Here is a 24,682-nt window from a genome sequence, read left to right on the forward strand (position 1 = left end):
GCAATGATTGGATCACCATACATCTGTTAATGGGTGAATATTTACAGTACATAAGGAACTCCAACAACTCAATAGCATGAAAACAAATGGACTGAGGATGTGAATAGTCATTTGTGAAACTAAGACATACAGCTGCCCAGAAGATACAGTAAAAAGCACTCGTCATCCCTAATGCATCAGGAAAATGCAAATAAAAACCACAGTGATATTTCATCTCACTTCAGTCAGAATGCCTATTATCCAAAAGACAAAAATAAATAAATAACACCCACCTCATTTATGGTGAGGATGCAGAGAAAAGGAAATCCTTGCACACTTTTGGTGAGAATGTAAATTAGTGCAGGCATTACAAGCAACCTTATAGCTTTTATTTAAGTATAAAGAGTCTTTAGGAGTCTACAAGTAGAACCACCCACCATATGATGCAGCAAATCAGAATACTGGGGCACACCCACAAGTACACAAATCAGCATGTTGAAGCGGTGCATGCACCCATGCAATTATTGCTGCACTGTTTACATTTTTGCTATAGCCAAAATACGGAGGCAATCTGAGTGTCCCTCAATTGACAAGTGGATTAAAAAACTGGGGCACATATGCACAATGGAAAAACGTGCTGCAATAACAATGAAGGCAATCCTGCCAGTTGTGACAGTACATCTGAATCTGCTGAATGTGTGCATGCCATTTTATTAAGTGATATAAGCCGTGTATCAGAAAGGCAAATAACACATGACCTCATTCTTACGTGAAATCTCAAAAGCGGACCTCAAAGAGGTAGTGACTCCACTGGCTGGGGTGGTGTTTAGTGAAGAGGATGCACTGAGATGTTGGATCAATAATACATATTTCTAGTTAGAAAGGAGGAATAGTTTAAAAACCTTTTCTACAGCATGCTGACTATAACTAGTGATAACACATACTTTCTCTACAAAATTCTAAGACAGTGCATGTCGAGTTTTGTCACAACAAAAATGACAAGTAGGTGAGGTCATGCATGTGTTGATTTGCCGAATGCAAATCTGTCAGTGACTTTAGCATCTGTGGCCCACGTGTATGGATATTCAGTGGAGGAAGCATTAGACAGACTGTATAATTCAGCACGATCTCTGATAATACCTAAACAATGGAGCTCATGTGAAATCACTAGACTAAACTGCATTCAGGATTCGAGGAAGAAGCCCAGTCAGCCATGTTCACTCGTTGGGGTGGCCGGTATGGCAGAGTCACCAGCCCACCGCACACCCATCCATTGTAGATAGTTACTGATTTGCTGCCAGCCTTGGGAAAAGCTCTTCCCCTACTACCACTTTAAAACTAGCTAGCTACAAAACTAGCCCTGGCAGCTACTCACCATATTTTCCCTATCTATTTACTTCCTAGAAAAATCATTGCAAGATCCTTTCCTCAACTTTTTCCTATGCATTAAATTTGCGGCAAGACCTATGATAAGACGACCTTATCATAGGCAAGTCCCCACACATTTCCCAATCTGAGTTGCCCTGAGTGAACATAACAATCTGCTGCCCCATTCCCACTCTTTAAATTCTTAACCTTATGCAAAGTATGTTGAAAAGGCCACAGAGAATAAAAGGGCCCTGGGCTCCAGAAACAATCTGCAGTGCCAATCACTGGGGAGAACAGAGCCTCACTAGGGTCTGCATGAGCTCCAAATGCACTCGTAATGCTGTTAGCTGCATACATCATTGGCTCCTCACCTAATAAGAATCTTGGAGAAAAGCTTAGCCCAACTAAAGACGCAAACATCAATAACAGTGTCCATATCCTGGGTCATCAAGTGACAAAATGTCCATGCATGGATCCTCTGGCAATCTTATATTCCACAAATCCACCCTCTTTCCCCTCACTTTTGCATGTTTGTATTTTCCCTTAGTCAACTATGCCAGAAAAAAAAAAGGGGAACTGGGTGTGACGGCTCATGCCTGTAATCCCAGCACTTCGGGAGGCTGACGTGGGCAGAGCACAGGGTCAGGAGATCAAGACCATCCTGGCTAACAGGGTGAAACCTGTCTGTGACAAAAATATAAAAAAATAGCCAGGCATGATGGTGGGCACCTGTAGTTCCAGCCACTAAGGAGGCTGAGGCAAGAGAACGGCATGAACCCAGGAGGTGGTGCTTGCCGTGAGCGGAAATTTGCACTCCAGCCTGGGTGACAGAGTGAGACTCCGTCTCAAAAAAAAAAAAAAAAAAAAGAAAAAAAGGGGTATCCTGAATGCTTTTCCACATACCTCTGTAACCTTTCCCACAGTCCCTCCATACACCTTACAAGCCCATTTCTTCTCACGGTGATGGGACCCCTTGTCCTGAGACGTTGATTGTCCCAGAAAAGGATTATGCATTCCCCTTTAAAAGGAGAACATGTGAATTCAACATGAAAGTGAATTTTTTAGATTTCCATTATCTTGTGCTATCTTAATGTGTCTGATAATACCCAAAATGAAGGATTTTGGAGGTGCCTTATCCCAGCAAACTGGGCCCTGGATATCTTAGTGCCCATTAACCCCTTTTGTTGAACTACCTCTGTTTCCATAGGATGAAGTGAGCCTCCAACTAAACTTTCTCTTTCTTTTACCTCCCCAACTCTGTCCTGCAGGAAGAATACCAAAACATTCTACACCGATTCACTCTACAACTTTGGAGGCCTAGCTCTGACACAGACTGGTCATTTCCATGAAGAGAATAAAACATATGGATTGATCAATTCATTATGACAACTGAATCCAAGGGATAAACATACCCACACACACAGACACACACACACACACAGACACAGACACATACACACAGAATCACACATCGTTAACAGTATTTTTCATTCCATACAATCCAATTTTACCCCCTCTTCCTGTCTGCATTTTTTTGTGACTGGATCTGTTTTTCCTTTAGTTCGTGTGCATAACACCATGCTGAGTACTGATATCCTGCATACTGTTGTAACTTTTTAGCAGTTTTGCTGTTTTAGGTGAAGTCTGATGCTCCATCATGTTCAACTCAAAATCTGGGAGTCCCCTAGAGAAACACAAATGCATATCAACATGCATTTCCTTGGGGCCATACTTTAAAATGTTTTAATTTTAAAACCTGCTGAGAAAAGACTGTCCCTTCCCCATTTGTGATCTCTTAAACCTCTTCCTACCATGTGTTACAAACTGTTCTCTGCAATACCTGCCCCATTCCCAGTATTCTCTGTGATGGGAGTCAGCTAACAAGATGGATTGTATACTAAAAGCACACAGAAATCTGATGGGGCAACAGCTTAAGAAAATCCATCAATCTAAACAGTCTTTTGTGGTCTGTGGCAAAGGTGACAAGGAGGCCCATTCAGGGAGCCCAATCTTAAGAGGTTGGTAGGATGACTGCCGGTGGGGTTGATGGCCATGGAATCAAGTGCCACAGATTGAAGTTAATGATTCAGCTTTACTTCTCAGTGAGTCTGGACATGCACTATGCTTCCCTGGGCTTAAGACTCCAAAGCTATAACCTGCTTGGCAGTGCAGTCTCTAATGTGCCTTTTTCAGCCCAAAGCCCTGAATCTCCCAGATTCTGTCACTCTGTGTCTTCTTCTCAAGGAATTTCTACATGTATGAAATAAGCATCCAGGCTCCCTGAATAGGGAAGTGTGTCAAACCCCTCATAGTGGGCATCAAACAGCTCCAGTTCCAACTGAGCAGCTCACCTGAAATCTCTGTTTGCTCTTTGGGTGGCTACATCTTCGTGTAGTATTGCAGGGGACTGTGCCACAGGCCCTTACATAGGATCTATTGAAGGAATCAATCGGGAAAGGCCTCATCAGGTTTCAGACTGGTGACCCATGCAACTGGGAACATACCAGGGTCATTTCTGATGTTTCCCAGTGAGGAACCACGTCAGCAATCCTATTAGATCCTGCGAACCTGTGGTCAGAAAACCAGTTGAAGAAGTTAAGGCTCCTGTTGTGGTGTCTGTGGCGATAGGCTTTAACTTCATAATCTTAATACTACTGAATTGGAGTGGAATAGGAAGCCCTGTATTCTACAGAGACAGGATTTTGTGGGAAGGGGGCTGGATCACGATGGCAATGATCCACCCACCATCTTCCTTCCACTACCCAACGTGGAGCCACATGTCACCTGTGAGGTTCATGACATATTCCTTGGTAATCACTTGATTCTGGAAGTAGGTGTTACTCCGAAAGAACAACATGATCTTGCAGAGATGAACTGAATGCTTAGCTTCTTTAACCTGTCAGGACAAGGTGGAGAAACCTTAAATATATTTTGGGATGAGGTGTCCACTGCTGCTTACAGGAATAAATTATTTCCCTTACCCTCCCCCACTAAACCCTCTAGCCTCAGTATTCCCAGCCTCACCTCCAAGTTAATCATGTAGCTCAGCATGTCTTCGTCTTCGCCAGTGATTAGGGCTGACATTTGAAGGTGGTTTGCAATCTGATCTAGGTCAAAGAGACTTTAGATGCGATGGAAGGAAAAGCTAGAAGCAACAGGGAAGAAGGCTTAAGGGCATCCAGAGGCTGGGGTGGGGGATTTCTCAGATCCGCTTCCATATATGACCTCATTTTCTCCTCTCTCTTCCCCCTGAATTAAGACATCTTGGGTTCACGGGGGGTGTATACTTCTGAGACTGACTGCACTGACATGGAGAGGGACGATTTGCAGAGACTTGCTTCTGTCTGAGGAGTGGCAGAATCTGCTTATAGCCGAAGACGCCCAGTCCCAGAATGCACTAGCAAGTGGCAGCAGTCACACTCCCTTAAAAATAGCTTGATTCACTGAAAAACCTCTTCTGGTCTGAACTCGCTTCTGCTCTTCAAAAAGATGCCCCAAACGTCTGCTGCTCGGCATCACCAAGGGTTTCTCTGCCGCATGCAGGACAATAGTACCCACGCCTGCTCCGGCTTTCCACAGCCACATTTGTCCGTGGCAACTCCCTTTTGTTCCCCAAAGAGTCACATCGACGCCGAGCTGCCCATCAGTTCTTACACTTCCCCGAGAGCACCTCTCCACTAGAAAGGCCGAAGAAACACTGAGAAGGATACAACATTGGCCCAGAAGCCAGGGACGCTCTGGATGACGGCGCCTCTGCGGTCTAGGTGGGGCTTGCGCCTCCGCTCCATCTTTTCCCTCTGCCGAGAAAAGGCCTTCCTGGCTTGGGCATTAACCGGCTCCAGCTCCACCTGAACGGCCAGCAGCTCCTCCAGTGCAGACTCTGGGGTCATGGGCCCAGGGCCAGGCTGTGCCCGCTGGGCCTCCTCCTGCCGCTCCATGAGGCCCTCCTCCTCCGCCACCATCTCCACCTCCGCCATTATGTCATCCAACAGCAGCACCGCCTCCTCCCCCAAAGCCGCCTGCTCACTCTCCACCCCGGCCGCCCCCTCCTGTACAGCCTCCATCCTGAAGGCGATGCCCTCCTCCGCACTCGCACACACCAAGGCCTGTGCTGCCCGACCCACGCCACAGGAACCCTGCCGTAGCCTCTATGGCACCCGGTAGGTCAGCGAGCCCTCAGGGCGCATGGGCCGGGCTTCCAGGCGCCCCCTAAGGGACTGCGCGCGAAGGGCCAAGGGGCCGCACCCAGACAGACTTCCTCCCGTCGTGGCCAATCAATGGGAGGGCGGTGGGTGTCTCCCTGGGCGGCACAGCCACTGGCGGCCCTGCATCTCCAGCCCCCCACCCCCCGCTTTCCCTGCCCAACCCTCCTCCGAGAAGCCCTTGGAGCTTGTGCCGGGTAGTTCCACATCCGGGCACGCATGGGCTGCGTGGCCTTTGGAATTGTGGGCTTAAGACGGGTTCGCGGCGCATGGTGCTGCCAACCACCTCATGGCAGGCACCAGCTCCGCAGATACGCATTCTACCCACTGCAGGCACTGCACTCAAAGGGGTGTAGGCCCTGAACTTATGTAACTTCCGTTGGACCCACGCAATTCCCTTGGAGAGTGCCAGGCACGATCCTGCTGTCTCTTCTAACTACAAGGCTTCCGTCAAGTGAACAGGCCCGCCCCTCAGGGAGACTAGGATAAGAGGACACCACACACCCGGACATCAGCACAGCATACCAAGCACTCAGCACACAAAGGCCTGCTGCAGCTCACAAACCTAGAGAAGCAGCCGCCTCACACCACCCCCCGCCCCTCCCGTCCCTCAGCTGCAACCACCTGCCCACTTTTTCTACCTCCCGTCTCTGGTCAGCCCAGGCCGTCTTGGCCGGGGTCCACCCACTCCAAAAACCACCACAGTTGTGGCGTTGCCTCCTGGAGAGATAGAGGTAGAGGCCCAACAATGAAGGGTGACTGGCCAAATGTCTGGGAGATGGCCCTGCTCCACATTGTCTGTACTCTTGCAAAATTGCAAGGCGTCACGAGGCTTGCCCACCCAATCGTCTGGAGAGTTCTTGCCCAGAGGTAGATTGTTTGGCACACGAGATGTCGGCCTCGGTCAGAAAGCATGCTGAAGTCCTGCTTTGCTACATGATGGATTTGCAGGTCAGGCTGGGAAGCCTGGATCTGTGGGAGGAGTCCAGTGTCTGAGTCAGTTTGAGGTCCCCCTGGGGACCAGGGTTGTCTCAGTGGGAGAGCTGGGAAGGGGAAACTCACGGTTCACTACAGCTAGTAGGCCACCTCAGCCCAGCTAGTTGAGATGGTCCCATTGAATCCATCCTCTTTCTCCTTGATCAGGCAGGTGGAGGAACTCAGCCATCCTGGTTACCGGTGGCAGGATGATTTCCTTTCATCCCAACCTTTATTTCCACAATGAAATCATCATGAAGGAGTACTATGTTCCCATCCTCGGTAAGGAATACCTCCCAGCATGGTAGGGGAGCTGGTGTGTGGGAGGGTGGGACTGGCATGACTCCTGTCCCTGCAGGGTGTCTCATTCCACTGCAGTCAGGCAGTTCTGGGATCACGAAGGTCAAGCCTCCAGCTGCAGGCAGTACACCTCCTACCTGAGCTTATTCAGCTGTTTTGGTGAACATGACTGACGGGGTTTTGGCAGGATTGCTGAGGTGGGGTTCGCCGTGGGGCATCATGGGAAAGGACCTAGCTGGTCATTCCTTGGTCTCTGGGGAATTGGCTTTAAACTGTCACCTGAACTGTCCTGGACCCACTTCTCCAGCCCCCTAGATCATCAGCCAGGGCCTATGGCTCAGTCCATTGCAGTTCTATCCCATGGAGAGAGGGTCAGCCTTAGAGGCGGAACAGAGAGTAGGCCAGGCGAGCAGTCTTGGGCTGGGAAGGGCTGGGAACTCAGACACCTTTTGACCTGGATCTGGGCCCCACATGGAGAACCCAAGGATACTGGAGGAGACTGCAGTGAGCAATCCCAGGCAATCCATGGTTTGGGGGAGAGAGGCCTATCAGGGACACCCACATTTCAGGATTGGGGAACCTTAAGAAACTATGATGCATATGTGGCTAAAGTCAGTGGGTGACAAGCAGGGCTTAAGGAATAGCTGTCTCATCATCACTTGCCAGCTCCCTGCCCTGCGGTAAGACCTGCTACCACCTGGGGCTCATTTTGAGATCAACCAGGGCCCCCTTTTTCTCCACGAGGATGTCCACCTGAGGCCCACCTAGGTCTATGTCCTTTCAGAGTGTTTCTCCCAGACCAGTCATGTTTTGTTTCCATGACTCCGGATACTTCGGCATGTGTTATCCTCTCTGACATCCTCACTCCCACTGCCCTGCCTTCCCGTATAAGTTAGTCCACCTCACACGGAATCTGGAGGACCACACGGCTCCGGTGTGAGGCAATGTTTTATTTTCTTCAGGTACATGTATTTTAGGGCTACCTCCAGGGCTGGGAATGTGAAGAGATTGCCAAATGGCTGGGGACCTTCAGTGTGTGTCCAGGGAGGGAACCTGACTGCGAATTAAGGCCCACCTGAGTAATGGTACGGATATCCAGTGTCAGTTATCTTGATAAAGACCTGCTTTCTTACATCACCTTCTATTAATATAAAAGTTAATTCCTTAGAATATTGAAAAAACAAATTTAAGTATGAAGAAATATAATTCGTTCATAATTGTATGGAAAAAAACTGCCGACTGATCCATTTTCCATTACAATTCTTATGGGAGACTTGAAGTGTTTAGCAAGTTTTAAGATGCATTTTTATTCTTCTATTCCTGCCAGTTTTTATGATCATTTTTGTAATACAAGGACATGGCCTCTAGAAAGTTTTTGAGGGACTTTCAGCTTCTTTTAGGATAGATAGTTGTAAATTTTCAACTGTTTTCCCCTGTGGTTCTTTTCAGGTTACTCTTTGTATTTTATATGGGGGGTGTTCAATTTGTTTTCTTACTTGCCCCCTGTGGAACTTTCGTTTTCAAGGAATTGTGTGTGTGTGTGTGTGTGTGTGTGTGTGTGTGTGTGTGTGTGTTAGATATGGGAGTTAGCCTGTGAGCATGTTTTCGAATACGGATTTGTTTTTATTCATCAGTTGTTGGGGTGTATGTGTTTGTTTGTGTGTGTTTGTTTGTTTTCAGATGGAGTCTCACTGTGTCATCCAGGCTGCAGTGAAGGGGCAAACTCTCGGCTCACTGCAACCTCTCCCTCCAGCTTCAAAGGATTCCCCTGCCTTAGGCTTCTGAGGAGCTGGGATTACAGGCACATGCCACTATGTCCTGCTGATTTTTGTATTTGTAGTCGAGACTGGTTTCACCATATTTGCCAGGCTGGTCTGGTACTCCTGTGATCCTCCTGCACTGGCCTCCCAAAATGCTGGGCGTCCAAGTGTAAGCCACGACGCCCAGCCTCATTTGTTGGTTTATGTATTTTAATCATTGTTCTATTTTCTTCATGTACATGTATTTTAGAATTATTGAACTGATATATTGTATTTAGTTACTCCATACTTTAGTAGTCTTTGAAAACTCATTATTCATTCACTAAATACAGGTATTGTGTATAGGTTATAACCTTGTATAGTATTGCCATTCTCTTTTTGATAAAGTACTCAAGAACTCTGATGATGCTTTTGCCCCACATGAGGAGAACATGCAGACAGTTATAAAAAATTCTGTGCCTGGGTAGGTATGAAGATATAATTTGAAAGAATGGTAAATTTCACAAATACAGTTTCATATTTGTATTTTGCATCATTTTGAAAATTTTAGTTGCTGACACATGAAATTCTGTATTCACTTTCAAGTTAAATGTACACTTTTGAAAGCATTTCAACAATGAAACCAGTCGAAGGCCAAGCGTTAATTCAGGAAGTTGAAAGCAGTCATTCTGCAAATATCCATATTTGTTGAAGGTATATTTAGAGAGATTTTAGAAGGCTTCAGTCAATATTTTTGTTTCTGTTGCTCTGGTGTTTTATCATACAGGGACCAGACTGTGGCATCACTAGCTATAGTTACTAGGCTACCAAAGACTCAGTCTACAGAAATTATTATTGTGGAAATTGGCAGCCTGGTTGGCTGTTTAAGGAGACTAGAGGACTTAGGAGTTTCCACCCAAAGTACAAGGGCCTGGTTTAGTGGGTGGCCTTCTTTCGCTGAAGTAGGTAAGATCCAGGAGAAGGGTGGATTCACTGTAGTAGCCGGGGCTTTGAGACTGCTAAAGCTTATTTGTCCCCTAGTGCCATTGCCAGATATTGGTCTGTGCATAAAGGCACTTCCTGGACTCGCTGACTCCTGTAAATTCAAATGTAGAATGTAGATTTAAATCCCTATTCCAGCTTCTTAAACCTAGATCTAATAAGTGGGTAATAAAATATGTATTCAGAAGCAAGGGAGACGTCACATAAGTACATAGGCAAATCATCCTGGTCAAATACCTTCAAAAATATTACTACCAAAAATTACTGAAGATTAAACCTTAAAAAAGTTATTTTTATTGGAGAAACAGAAAAAGATTGGAGTCATTTTAAACCCTGAGGTGTAAAGGCACTGTTATTAGATCACAGGAATTATACACAATGTCTAATTTGTTGGAAGAGCGGCATACTATCTCTTTAGTATGGCTAGAGAGTAATAAGCCAGGTAAGAAAACTCAGAGATTGAGAAGAAAATGTTTTCAGGGATTTTGTTCTGTAATGAAATACTTTTAAAATGGTTTCCTACTGATCAGTGATTCACTTATATTTATCATTTAAGCATATGCTGTATAGCCTTTTATGTAGGGATGAAGTTATAGTTTCTGTCACGTAGACAGAAAAACATGTGACTCTGTACCACATTTGCATTAGAGCCTTTGGACTGAGTAATGAAGCAAACAGTGGAACTGTCTATGTCAGGTTACAGGTGGGCACAGCTGGAAGCTTCCATAACTTGCACTTTAACATTTCTGCATTCTCATCTGTCTCTCCTGGAAAGAAAACGGACTATAACTATCCTAAACAACATATGTTACATGTAGACACTAAGTATTGAGATAAGACCATGAGTTCTCTTATCACTGTCTTGTCATTACATTTATATGTATAACTTATACAAAAAATTCAGTTTATTTTATCACGATTACATTTTACATCCCGTATTTATGTATTTTATTATCTTTCCAGTGACTGTTTTCTTTTGTTTAGTTTTGAAATCTAGTTCCACTCTGTCACTCAGTCTGGAATGCAGTGGCCTGATCTCAGCTCACTGCAACCTCCGTCTCTTGGGTTCAAGGATTTTAAAACTTAGTAAAGAATTTTCAATTGAGTTAGCAGAAGTAAAACTAAAATTAAGTGGAAATAGAACAACAAAATTATAAACACTATTTCTCAGCAATTCATGGATTATCATACTAGGAATTCAAATGTACTTAGAATTTAATGATACCGCAAATATTAAAGATTAAATTTGTGAGTAGCAAGAAAAGTGATATTACAATAGGAGTTTACAGAAAAATATTTCTGTAATGACTTGAAAATTAATGTACTAGATATTTCAATAAAGAATTAGAAAAGAAACAACAGAATCAATTCTGAAAAACTAAAGTGTGGGAATAATGATGTAGACAAAATTAGTAAAACCTACAAAGCTACCCTTTGGTTGTTGGAGAAATATGACAAACGATGAAACCCTCAGTCAAGATTAGAAAAAAAGGACAAAGTACAGATAAAACTAAGAATTTAAAAGGTACACAACCATAGACACAGCATAGATTAAGAAGCTAATAAGGAAATATCATTAACACCTTAACCTACAAATTTCAAAACTTAGATCAAGTAGACAGATATTTATAATCTGTCTATATATAGATACATATATATAGCTTTCTATATATATATTTTCATATTTAAATTTTTTATATTTACATCTTATATCTATATATAATATATAAAGATAAATACAATCTATGTACATAGCTTGGTAAAATTGATATAAGAAGACATATATAATCTGAATAGTCTCATAAATCTTCAAGGAAATAAAGGATTCTTCCTAGAGGTAAAACACTAGGCTCAGATTTTTTCCCCAGGCAGAACATTTCAATATATATCAAGAATTCTATAGAATAAAAAAGGGAAAATCCTAAATACATTGTGTGAGGCAAGCAGAACTTTGATGCCAACAAGCCATAAACTGAGTGTAGAAAAAGATATGAAAGCTAAAGTCCATTCTCATTCATGAAACAAATGGTAAAATCCCAAATGTAACAAGATTTATGTGGATTCTTTGAGGGTTAGAAGGAAATTTCCTTCTGCCAGATCCTGCTACTCTGGGACAACCAACACACAAATGTATGTTTTGAGATTTTCTGTAATACCCATGCAATATGGAACTGGCTTGACAATCTGTGTGATAGCCAGCCTGTGGCCATGACTTCTCAGGGACACAAATTTTTTCTGTTTGCCTCCTTGTTCTGCTCAGCTCCAAGAGAACTATGACCCAAGTTCCTTGAGCTTGGAAATAGGAATGGGTTTACTTCTGTTTCACCCTTACTGTGAAGATACAGTCCGGTGGAATCCAGATCCACTGGGAGAGAGTCGGCTATTAAACTCTTTCCATGAGTAGTCCCTAGGCCTTGACTAGAGTCTTTCTTGAGATATGAGGCTAATAGTTCCTGCTTGGTCCACCACTTTTTGATATAATTAATGTTTCTTCTATTGGGAATTTTTAATTGTTTGGGAAGTGACATGGTTTGGTGTGTCTCCATTCAAATCTCAGCTTCAATTGTATCTCCCAGAATTCCCTCATGTTGCAGGTGGGACCCAGTGGGAGGTAACTGAATCATGAGGGTTGGTCTTTCTCAAGCTATTCTTGTGACAGTGAAGAAGTCTCACGAGATCTGATGGGTTTTTCAGGGGTTTCCGCTTTAGGTACTTCCTCATTCTCTCTTGGCCTTGCCATGTAAGAAGTGCCTTTATTCCTATACCGTGATTCTCAGGCCTCCCAAGCCATGTGGAACTGTTACTCCAATTAGACCTTTTCTTCCCAGTTTCAGGTATGTCTCTGTCAGCTGCATGAAAATCAACTAAGACAGGAGGGTTGGTCCAAATAACCTTGGCTTCCATTATAGAAGATAGAAGTTGGTGAAATGTTTAATCTTTTCTGTGGCAAACTTTTGCAGTGGGTCTTATTTTTCTAATTTTTTTTTCTTGTTCTCTTCACCTTTGTTTCTCACAGGGTACTCTCGCTCTGTAGTCCAGGGTGGAGTGCAGTGGCAGGATCTCGGCTCAACACATCCTCTACCTCCCAGCTTCAGCCTTGCCAGTAGCTGGGATTACAAGCATGCCTCACCACGCCCAGCTAGCCCAGCTGATGTTTTGTACTTTTAGTAGAAGCCAGGCTTCACCCTGTTGGCCAGGCTCCTCTCTAACTGCAGACCTCATGTGATCCGCCCGACTCAGCTTCCCAAAGTCCAAAGTGCTGGGAATACAGGTGTGAGCCACCATGCCCAGCCAACTCCAGGATTTTTTACCTAAACCAGTGGATGAGTGGAGTCGCCATTTTTCTTTTCTCTTTTTTGAGTCATGGTCTCGCTGTGTCATCCAGGCTGCAGTGCAGTAGTCTGATCTTGGCTTACTATACAACCTCTGCCTCCCAGGTTCAGGCAGTTCTCCTGCCTCAGCCTCCCAAGTAGCTAGGACCAGAAGAAAGTGCCACTAGGCCTGGCAAATTTTGGTATTTTTTGTAGAGACAGGTTTTTGCCATGTTACCCAGGCTGGTCTCGAACTCCTGACCTCAAGTGACCCACCAACCTCGGCTTCCCGAAATGTAGAAATTACAAGCAAGAGCCACCAGGCCAGGCCTGGAGTTGTGGATTTTTGACATAGAAAGAAATCTGTGGAGGAAAAAGCTTGGTTTGTGGGAGCACTTGAGCTCAGTTTGGCTCAAAGGTTTGGGATACCTATAATTAAGTGGCAGTGATGGTATGTTGTTAATGTACAATATCTTCATGTAGACATCACATGTCTATGCTCATCAGATATTTTCAGGTAAAAATATAGTCATTCCAGTTGTTTGAGCCATTACAGCAATTTCCGCCAGGGTATTTTCACAGTCCAATTCCAGTTGTGGGCACCAGTGATTAACATAATGGTTATTAATGAGAAGAGATTTTGAGACATCCAACCATGTTTAGATGTCAGTGCCTTGAAGGGATGTGTTTGCAATATTATTAAGAAAGAGTGCATTGGATTGGATACTAAGAAAAACGTTGAATTGTTTTTCTTGCCTCTACAACATGAAATTACAATTAGAGATACAGAAACAATGGAACATTTCACAGCATGGCTTGCCATTTCACTGAACTTTTATCCTTTTAACCACGTACAAAGTTTATTACGTATGCAAAGGTAGGACTGCAATAGGAAGACAGAGGTGGAGTCAGAGGTCACAATCCACAGCAAGATGGCAGTCTCTTGTGGATCGCACCTTGAAAGCTGAATTAGAGCGAGAATTAACTTTCCGGTTGCCGTAAGAGAACAAGGAGAATGAAGCGACCAGCAGTTAATGGTATTGGATTAATTGAAATGAAGGTTGACAGATTTTTTTGGCTTTCCATCAAATCGAGTAAAGAAAAGGTAACCGCTTATCTAATTTCACACACATACAATTATGGATTAATTAAAAGATTACACAACCCATGTATTATGGGTTTCCCATATAAGTGTATATATACATGGGCAAACTCACAGTGTGCCAATATGTATCTGTATCCAAATATATACAAATCCATGACCAACAGTTAGCAAGTGAGAAATTCTCTTCCATTTCACCATTCCCTTTCCTAGAATTTTTTCATAAATATAATTTTTCCATATATTTGAAGCCTACTCTCTGGAGGCATGTAATGTATGCATGCAGTAAAGCTGTGCAATATCACAATGTTGGTGTCAGAGAAAACTATAACACCGATGTTATAAAAGATTAATTGTGAGGAGAAAGTTATGCTTTGCATTACTACAAATACACAAGTATGATTTCATCCAAAGCTGAAATCAGTCAATATAATTTGTTTTTAATGTTTTATTTAAAATCCTTAATTTCAACAGGATTACTCAAGAAAAACAACTTTATTCGTATTAAATAATGTTGACGAATTCCCTTTAATTCTTGATTATTTAAAATGTAAGTAAAATAGTAAATGGCACTGTACAATGTAGTTTCATGAAGCATTCTTTATAGTTTTCATAAAATTGATAGTCTCCATGGAATATTTTAAGACTGAGAAAGTTCCATATATCATTTTATTATACTTTCACTTTATTACTTGTTTGCATGTCATAACTGATGGAAATAAAACTATGTATATTTACAAATATGAAAAACATGGATTTTTGTTCACGTTTTCTAGTGAGACAATGTTACCGATAATTTTATCTATATAGGAAAATTTTTACAAACCCAAAGTTCTAAACTTCGTTTTCTTTTGAAGTTTCATATTTCAGTCTAGGTATGTAATGGAATTGGCTGTGATCATTCTCTGATTTCACTGTTATTTGTGAGTTTCTGATATGCTGTTAGGAATGGTTTCCATAGACTTTAAAGCTTGCTTTCTTCTTCTTCGTCTCCCTTTGGACCTGTATATGCGATTTCTGCAGTAATGTGCAGTGCTATCTGACATACGGTTGCTGAAAGATACAAGCATATATAGAATTTTTCGTTTTAGTGAATCTTTAGGAACCGACAAGTAACCTGAGTGATAATTATGGTATGAATGTAAGCAAGCAGTTTATCACAGAGGTACAATAAGGGTGAAAATAAATTTAAAAATACATGCCTCATCCAAAACATGAGGTAGTAAAAATGAAAAATTTAAGTTGGCATAAAGAACACTTTAAAAGTTCTGATTCTTTCTGGTGAGAGCAAGGAGCTCAGAAACCATGAGAAAATCCTTCAAAGCTGCATGTTGGATGTGCAGGTCAGGATGGAAAGCCTGGGTCTGGGGGAGGGTGCTAGGTCCTGGTCAGGTTGAGGTCCTTCTGGGGCTCAGGTGTGTTTCAGCGGGAAAGCTGGGAAGGGGAAACGCATGCTTCACCCCGGCTAGAATGCCACCTCAGCCCACCTAGATGAAATTGCCCCTTCACAGCCCTGTTTCTCCTTGGACAGGCCGGTGGAGGAACTCGGCCACCCTGAATACAAGTGGCAGGAAGAAGTTTGCCTTTCATCACAACATTTACTTCGGAAACAAAGTGATGACTAAGGAGTATTGCGTTGGCATCCTCCATGAGGAGTAGAGGGGGTAGTACCTCGGAAGCTGGGCCTCGCATGAGCCTTCCTGACTCGTCTCCCTCCAGGATACAGGGCGACTGGCTCCACTACACTCCAGTGGTTCTAGGGTCATGCAGGCGAAAGCCCGAGTTTCCCGCAGGTCACGGCCTGAGCTTCTTCAGCTGGTTGTCTGACTGTGACTGCACAGGTTACGGCACGATCGCTGAGGTGGGGCAGCTATGGGGCATCATGGCAAAGACCTTCTTCGACATTCCTTGGCATCAGAGGAATTGCCTTTGAACCAGAACCTGACCTGTCACGACCGATTTGCCCAGTCCCCCAGATCATCAGCCAGGGCCTGTGGCTCAATATTCTGCAGCACTACCCAAGGGAGTTAGGCCCTCAGAGAGGGAACAGAGAAGAGGCCAGGGAAGCAGCCCAGGACCGGGGGTTGAGAGGCCTGTGGGTCCTGGAGGTAGGACACACATAGAGAAGCCAAGGCTCAGGGAGGAGACTGCAGTAAGCAAACTCAGGCCATCATGGGCTGGTGGAGAAATGCCCATCAGGGAACTGTGGTACCCACATTTCACGATGGGGGAACCCTAATCTGCTTGATAGGTATAAGTAGCCAAGGTCAATGGGTGGGAAGCCAGGATCAAGAGATAGCTGCCTCATCATCCCTTGCTAGCTACTTCCCTGTCCTGAGGCTTGCTTCTACCTGGGGTTCAGTTTGGGCTCAACCAGGGCTCTCTCACCCTCCACACAGATGCCCACCTGAGGCCTGTCTAGGTCTGCGTCCTCCCAGAATGGCTCTCCCAGGCCTGCTAAGTACCATTTGGATGACACCACCCTCCACTGACATGCTTGGTCCCCTCCGCCATCCTCATTCACCCAGCAACTCCCCACCCCAAAAAAGGCAGGCCACCGCACAGGGAATCTGGAGGACCACACAGGGCTCACAGGGGAGGCAATGTGAAGAGATGGCAAAATGGAACAGGACATTCTGTGTGTTTCCGGAAGGCAATCTGGCTGGATATTAAGGCCCACCTCAGTACTGGTGAGGACACCCAGTGTCTCTTGGCCCTGAGCATGTGCACACAAACACGCACATTGTCTAAACGGCATTGACATCAATACTACCTGAGTCATCCTCAGATTCTATACAACCCCGGTAAAAATATCAATGACACATTCTTCTTAGAAAAACAATCTGGGAATCCCAAATTTGCTATGCAATGGTAGAAGATCCTGAAAACCCAGAGCAATCCGGTAAAAAGCACAAAGCTGGAGGCACCACACTACCTAACTTCATGATATACTACTACAAAACTTTTTGTACCAAAATACAATAGCACTGGCAGAAAAGCAGAGACTAGAGCTTAGGAAAAACAATAGGAGCCCAGAACTAAGTCGCTGCATTTGCAGCTCACCGCCTTTTCCCGAAGAAGCAAGAACACCCAATGCAAAATCAAGTATCTTCTATAAACTAGGTTGGGGAAATCTGAATAGCCACACAAAGGATTTTACAAGTGGATTATTTATCACCAAACTCCAGTGTCAGATCTGAAACGATAAAAATAGCAGAAGAGATCACAAGGAAGAAGCTCCATGGCGTCCATGTAGGCAATGATGGTCTCAAAGTGACTGCAAGAACACAGTAAACACCATCGAAAATAGAGAATGGAATCATATGAAACTAAAGTGCTTCACCACACCATAGAAAACTCAACATATAGAAGGGGAATCCTTTAGGATGGGAGCAATGATTGGATCACCATACATCTGTTAATGGGTGAATATTCACAGTACATAAGGAACTCCCAATAACTCAATAGCATGAAAACAAATGGGCAAAGTCTGCGAAGACTCATTTGTGAAACTGAGACATACGGTTGCCCAGAAGACACACTAAAAAGTCCTCATTATCCCCAATCCTTCACGAAAATGCAAATGAAAAACACAATGAGATTTCTTCTCACTTCAGTCAGAATACATATTATCTGAAAGACAAACAAAAAAAAAAAGAAAGAAAAGAAAACCTAATCTCTGGTGAGGATGCAGAGAAAACGAATTCCCTGCTCACTTTTGGGAAGAATGTAAATTAGTGCAGGCATTAAAGAAGCCTTATGGCTCTTATTTAAGTATAAACAGTCTTCAGAAATCTACAAATAGAACCACCCACTATATGATCCAGCAAATCAGAATACCCGGGCAAGCCCACAAGTACACAGATCAGTATGTTGAAGCGGTGCGTCCACCCATGCAATTATTGCTGCACTCATTACATTTTTGCTGTAGCCAAAATATGGAAGCAACCTGAGTGTCCCTCCATTGATAAGTGGATTAAAAAATGGGGCAAAAACACATATGCGCAATGGAAATATGCGCTGCAATAATAAATCAGGAAATCCTGCCAGTTGTGACAATGTGTGGGAATCTGCTGAATGTCTGCATGCCATTCTGTTAAGTGACATAAGCCAGGTATCAGAAAGGAAAATAGCACATGATCTCATTCTTATATGAAATCAAAAAAGCGGACTTCACAGAAGTAGTGACTCCAATGACTGCAGCGAAGAGGGTGCACTGACGAGATGTTCGATCAAGAACTCATACTTCTAGTTATAAAGGAGGAATAGCTTAAAAATATTTTCTTCAGCATGCGGACTATAACTAGTGGTAACATATTCTTTCTCTAAAAATATTCTAATACAGTGCATGTCAACTTTTCTCACTACAAAAATGACAACTATGTGAGGTCACACATATGTTGATTGGCTGGATGTATCCAATGCATAATGTATACGACCTGTTGAACATCACGCCTTAAGTTATAAATATGTATCATTTCATGTGACATTTTTTAAATAAACATACAATTTTTAAAATGCCTTAACAAAATAAATGAAAATAAAATATTTTATTCTAAAGCAGTGCTTTTCTTTTCTAGCAAAGTCATTTTCATGACACAGGAAAGAATGCAAGACTGTTCCGTAACTTGAAAAATAAATACATATGTGTACATGTATATATATACAAATATACATGTATATATATACATATATACATGTATATATGTATATAAATGTGCATATATACGTACATACATGTATATTCGTATATATGTGTGTATATATATATATGTATTTTTATATATATATCTATATGAAAATCCCAATGAATGCTGATGATGAGTTGAAAGATAGAAATTCCAGGCGCAGAGACTATAGTCCAGGAATTGAAACCTTCAGTGCATGTTTCAAAACAAGACGTGAGGAGGAGGAAGAACAAAGCAAAAATCACAAAGCCATGGCAGGGCCATGGGTCACACCTGTCATCCCAGCACTTTGATAAGCTGAGGTGGGAGGATTGCCTGCACTCAGGAGTTCCAGATGAGCCTGGGGCAACATGGACCCGCATTCAAAAAGTAAGTATTTAGTTAATTAATACATAGCTGGGAGGGGTGGCATGCACCTGTACTGCCAGGTGTGTGAGAGTCTGAGTTGAGAGGATCACATGGGTGTGTGGTGTCTGGGCTGCAGTGGGCTGAGATCATGGGGCTGCTGTCCAACCCAGAAGACAGAGTAAGACCCATTCTCGGAAAACAAACAAAAACACAGTCACATTAGGTAAATTAAAACTATGTAGTGTGAGGAGAATCAAAATAAACGAAACATCATTAGAGCCTACGTGATCTGATCAAGGAAAACCGCTTTCACATAACAACAGCCCCAGCTGGGGAGAGCAATGAGAAAGGGCAGAGAGAACACTGTAAATAATAACACGCCAAATTCCCCAAATGAGGTAATAGACATAAAGGTACAAAGAGTGCTTCTTTTCAATTCAATGCCCTTGAATTCAGAATTAGAAAGTAAACCCAGATAGAGAATAGAAAGATAGACGATACAGATGGAGAGAGTGGGGTGGGGAAGCAAGAGAAGGATGAAACGAGGGGTGTAAAGGAAGGAAAGGAAAAAAGGAAGGGAGAGAGACTGATAGATGTTCAAAGACACAGATACAAAGTCTACAATGGTTGTAGAGATAGGCATGTGCAAATTGCCGCAGGTAGTGTGGGAAAATATCGGAACCACGGAGACATAGGTAGAGTCAGAGAAAACATACAAACTCGCACAGAGAAATAAACATACACAACCACACACACACACGTGGTAGTTTAAACATGAAAAGACACCAAGTCCCTGTCAGTACAAATCACAGATGTGCTTCCGAGTTACTGAGGCACAATGCAAATTTGTCAGTGCCCTTAGCGTCTGTGGCCCACGTGCACAGATATTCAGTGGAAGAAGCGTTACACAGCCTGTATAATTCAGCACGATCTGTGATAATACCAGAAGAAGGGATCTCATGTGAAATCACTAGACTGAATTGCACGTAGGATTCAAGGAAGAAGTCCAGTCTGCTGCATTCACTCGGTGGGGTGGCAATATGGCTGAGCCACCAACCCATGGCACGCCCATCCATTGTAGACAGTTCCTGGTTTGCTGCCTGCCTTGGAAAATGCTCCTCCCTTACCACCACTTTAAAACAGGCTAGCTCCAAAACTAGCCCTGGCATCTATTTACGGTCATTTTCTTATTTACCTCCTAGAAAAATCATTGCAAGACCCTTTCCTCAACATTTTCCTATGCATTAAATTTGGGGCAACACATTTGAAGACGACCTCGTTATAGGCAAGTCCCCATAAGTTTCCTAATCTGAGCTGCCCAGAGTGCACACACCAATATGTTGCCCCATTCCCACTATAGGGATACCATACTGGACCACAGTGTCTTTGACATGCACACAGTAGGATAGAGGGCAGCTTGAGGGGGCCAAAGGGTTCCGACTGTTTTCAGAATAATTTGCTTAGAAAACCTGTTTCTCCTGTGTTTGTGGGTCAGGGGGACGGTAGTCAGAAGAGGACAAGACTCCCGCTCCAGAGCTTCAGCGGTCTGCATAGGAGCAGGGACAAAACTGGGCGATAGATTTTCAAAGCTCAACTGCTTTGATACCGAGCAGGAGGGGTAGAATGCATATTGAAGGCACCACAACAGATTCATGAACTTTGACTGACAAACCCTCTTCCCTGAAACGACATAGCTCTTCTCACAGAAGCTGTGCTGACCAGAGTCTATATGGGACAGGAATGTTAGCACTCTATTGGCGTGTGGCCAACATGGATGCTCATGTTGGAACTGTTTCACCTGGGAACAGGGAAGAAAGTTCTGCCTCCGAACCTGAAAACCTCCTGCCCCATCCTTGACAGAGGCAACCCCTTGTCTTGTGCATAGACACAGGTGTTCCTGGGAAGCAGCCTCCCACTGGCGAATGAAAGCTGTATGTTTTGTCCTCCTGTGTGAGGCTTGCAACACATACTCCACAACTATATTCACTTTACGTTCTAAACCTTAGGCAAAGTATGCTGAAGAGGCCACAGAAAATTAAAGGGCCCTGGGCTCCAGATACAATCTGCAGTGCCAATCACAAGGGAGAATAGAGCCTCACTAGACTTTGCAAGAGCACAAAATGCACTCGTAGTGTTGTTAGCTACATACGTTATTGGCTCCTCACCTAACACAGAATCTTGGAGAAAAGCTTAAAACAACTAAAGATGTAAACGTCAACAAGAGTGTCCATATCCTGGGTCATCAAGTGACAAGAGTCCATGGATGGATTCTCCAACAATCTTATATTCCACTACTCCACCCCCTTTCCCCTCACTTCTGTAAGTTTGTGTTTTCCCTTAGTCATCTATGCCAAAAGCGTATCCTGAATGCCTTCCCACATGCCTCTGTCAACTTTCCCACAGTCCCTCCATACACCTTACATGCCCATTTCTTCTCAAGTTGATGTTTCAGAAGTCCTGAGAGGCTGGTTGTCCCTGAAAAGGATTACGCATTCACCTTTAAAAGAACATGCGGATTCAACATGAAAGTGAACTTTAAGATTTCCATCATCCTGTGCTTATCTACTGGGTATGATGATACCAAAATGAAGGATTTTGGAGGTCCCAGCGAACTGGGCCCTGGAAACCCAGTAACCCCATTCCTTGAACTATCTCTGCTTCCACAGGACGAAGTCAGCCTCCACCTAAGCTGTCTTTTGCTTTTACCTCCCCCACTCTGTCCTGTAGGAAGAATCCCAACACATCCCACACCCATTCACTCTACAACTTTAGAGGCCCAGCTCCAACGCAGACTGGTTATTTCCATGAAGAAAATAAAGCACATGGATCGATCAATTCATTATGACACCCGAATAAAGTGGATAAACATACACACACAAAAACACAAATACAAAGACACACCCACACACACACAGACACAGAGTCACACATCCTTGAGAATGTTTATTTTTCATTCCATACACTCCAAGTTTACCCCCTCTTCCTGTCTGATTTTTTTGTGACTCGATCTCTTTTTCCTTAAGTTCCTGTACATAAGACCATGCTGAGTACTGCCGTCCCGCATACTGTAGTAACTTTTCAGGAGTTCTGCTGCTTTAGGTAAAGTCTGATGCTCCATCGTATTCAACTCAACATCTGGGAATCCCCTAGAGAAACACAAACGCATGTCAAAATGCATTTTCTCTGAGCCATACTTTGAAATGTTTCAACTGTGGGGCCCGCTGAGAAAAGGATATCCCTTTCCCATTTGTGTTCTCTTAAACTTCCTCCTACCATGTGTTACAAACTGTTCTGCGCAATCCCTGCCCTATTCCCAATATTCTCTGTGAGGGGAGTCAGCTAACAAGATGCACTGTACACTAAAAGCACACAGAAGTCTGATGGGGCAACAGCTTAAGGAAATCCATCAATCTAAACAGTCCTCTGTGGTTTGGGGTAAGGATGACCAGGACGCACATTCAGGGAGCCCAATCTTATGGGATTGGTAGGATGAGTGCCGGTGGGGTTGACAGTCATGGAATCAAGTGCCACAGACTGAAGTGAATGATTTTCAGCTTTCCTTCTCAGTGATTCTGGAAATGGACGATGCTTCCCTGGGCTTAAGACCCCACAGCTACAACCTGCTTTGCAGTGCAGTCTCTAATGTGCCTTTTTCAGCCCAATGCCATGGATGTCCTGGATTCTGTCACACTCTGTATTCCTCTCAAGGAATTTCTACATGTACGAAAGGAGCCTCAATTTCTACGTTTCTGAAATGAGCACCCAGGCTCCCTGAATAGACCGGTGTGTCAACCCCCTTATACTGGGCATCAAACAGCTCCAGTTCCAACTAACGGCTCACCTGACATCTCTGTTCCCTCTTCAGGTGGTTTCATCCTCTTGTAGTATTGCAGGGGATTGCACCACAGGTCCTTACATAGGATCTGTCAGGGGACTCAATCGGGAAAGGCCTCATCAGGGCTCAGAAAGGTGAACCAAGCAGCTGGGAACACACGGGGTCATTCCTCATGTTTCCCAGTGAGGAATCACCTCAGCAATCCTGTTAGATCCTGCGAAGTTGTGGTCAGAGAACCAGTTGAAGAAGTTAAGGCTGCTGTTGTGGTGTCTGCGGCGATAGGCTTCCACTTCATAATCCGGATGCCACTCAATTGGAGTGGAATGAGAAGCCCTGTATTCTACAGAGACAGAAGTTTTTGTGGGAAGGGGGCTGGATCACGTTGGCAATGATCCACCCACCATCTTCCTTCCACTACCCATCCTGGGAGCCACCTGTCACCTGTGATGTTCACCAGATATTCCTCGGTAATCACTTTATTCTGGAAGTAGGGGTTACTCTGAAAGAACAACATGATCTTGCAGAGATGAACAGGATGCTTCTCTTCTTCCACCTGTCAGGACAAGGTGGAGAAAGCTTAAATACGTTTTCGGGTGAGGTGCCCACTCTTGCTTACAGGAATGAAGTATTTCCCTTACCCTCCCCCGCTAAACCCTCTAGCCTCAGTCTTCCAGGCCTCACCTCCAGGCTGACCATGTAGCTCAGCATGTCTTCATCTTCGTCAGTGATCAGGGCTGACATCTGGGGGTGGTTTGCAATCTGATTTAGGTCAAAGAGACTTTACACACGATGGAAGGAAAAGCGAGGAGCAACAGGGAAGAAGGCCTAAGAGCACCCAGAGGCTGGGGTAGGGGATTTCTCAGATCTGCTTCCATGTATGATCTCCTTTCGCCTCCCCCTCCCCATAAACTAAGGCCTCTTGCGTTCACAGAGGATGTATAATTCTGAGGCTGACTGCACTGACATGGGGAGGCGCGATTTGCAGAGACTTGCTGGTGTCTGAGGAGTGGCAGAAGCTGCTTATAGCCGAAGACGCCCAGTCCCAGAACGCACTAGCAAGGGGCAGCAATCACACTCCCTTAAAAATAGCTTGATTCACTGAAAAACCTCTTCTGGTCTGAACTCGCTTCTGCTCTTCAAAATGATGTCCCAAACGTCTGCTGCTCGGCATCACCAAGGGTTTCTCTGCCGCATGCAGGACAATAGTACCCACGCCTGCTCCGGCTTTCCACAGCCACATTTGTCCGTGGCAACTCCCCTTTGTTCCCCAAAGAGTCACATCGACGCCGAGCTGCCCATCGGTTACTTACACTTCCCCGAGAGCAACTCTGCACTAGAAAGGCCGAAGAAACACTGAGAAGGATACAACATTGGCCCAGAAGCCAGGGACGCTCTGGATGACGGCGCCTCTGCAGTCTAGGTGGGGCTTGCGCCTCCGCTCCATCTTTTCCCTCTGCCGAGAAAAGGCCTTCCTGGCTTGGGCATTAACCGGCTCCAGCTCCACCTGAACGGCCAGCAGCACCTCCAGTGCAGACTCTGGGGTCATGGACCCAGGGCCAGGCTGTGCCCGCTGGGCCTCCTCCTGCCGCTCCATGAGGCCCTCTTCCTCCGCCACCACCTCCACCTCCGCCATTATGTCATCCAACAGCAGCACCGCCTCCTCCCCCAAAGCCGCCTGCTCACTCTCCACCCCGGCCGCCCCCTCCTGTACAGCCTCCATCCTGAAGGCGATGCCCTCCTCCGCACTCGCACACACCAAGGCCTGTGCTGCCCGACCCACGCCACAGGAACCCTGCCGTAGCCTCTATGGCACCCGGTAGGTCAGCGAGCCCT

General features: G+C 44.5%; 1 protein-coding gene and 1 pseudogene across 1 annotated transcript; both read right to left on the reverse strand.

Annotated features, from left to right (window-relative positions):
- Positions 1 to 3,008: 3,008 nt before the first annotated feature.
- LOC129530253 (testis-specific Y-encoded protein 2-like) lies at positions 3,009 to 5,534 on the reverse strand (annotated as a pseudogene).
- A 16,404-nt stretch (positions 5,535 to 21,938) lies between these two features.
- On the reverse strand, positions 21,939 to 24,682 carry LOC129530254 (testis-specific Y-encoded protein 3-like). Its single transcript, NM_001435448.1, has 6 exons — positions 24,216 to 24,682; positions 23,531 to 23,608; positions 23,291 to 23,402; positions 23,044 to 23,189; positions 22,856 to 22,937; positions 21,939 to 22,160 (listed from the first exon to the last, which is right to left on the reverse strand). The coding sequence occupies exons 1-6, from the start codon at positions 24,567 to 24,569 to the stop codon at positions 22,138 to 22,140; spliced, it is 795 nt and encodes a 264-aa protein (NP_001422377.1). The 5' UTR covers positions 24,570 to 24,682; the 3' UTR covers positions 21,939 to 22,137.

The sequence above is a fragment of the Gorilla gorilla genome, chromosome Y, assembly GCF_029281585.2.
Source record: "Gorilla gorilla gorilla isolate KB3781 chromosome Y, NHGRI_mGorGor1-v2.1_pri, whole genome shotgun sequence".
Lineage (NCBI taxonomy): Eukaryota > Metazoa > Chordata > Mammalia > Primates > Hominidae > Gorilla > Gorilla gorilla.

Coding starts and splice junctions, on each gene's coding strand:
- LOC129530254 (NM_001435448.1), bottom strand. CDS start 24,569: ATGGAGGCTGTACAGGAGGGGGCGGCCGGGGTGGAGAGTGAGCAGGCG. Junction 23,609..24,215: donor CTGGCTTCTGGGCCAATGTT/GTATCCTTCTCA, acceptor GACCTAAATCAG/ATTGCAAACCACCCCCAGAT. Junction 23,403..23,530: donor GCTACATGGTCAGCCTGGAG/GTGAGGCCTGGA, acceptor TTGTCCTGACAG/GTGGAAGAAGAGAAGCATCC.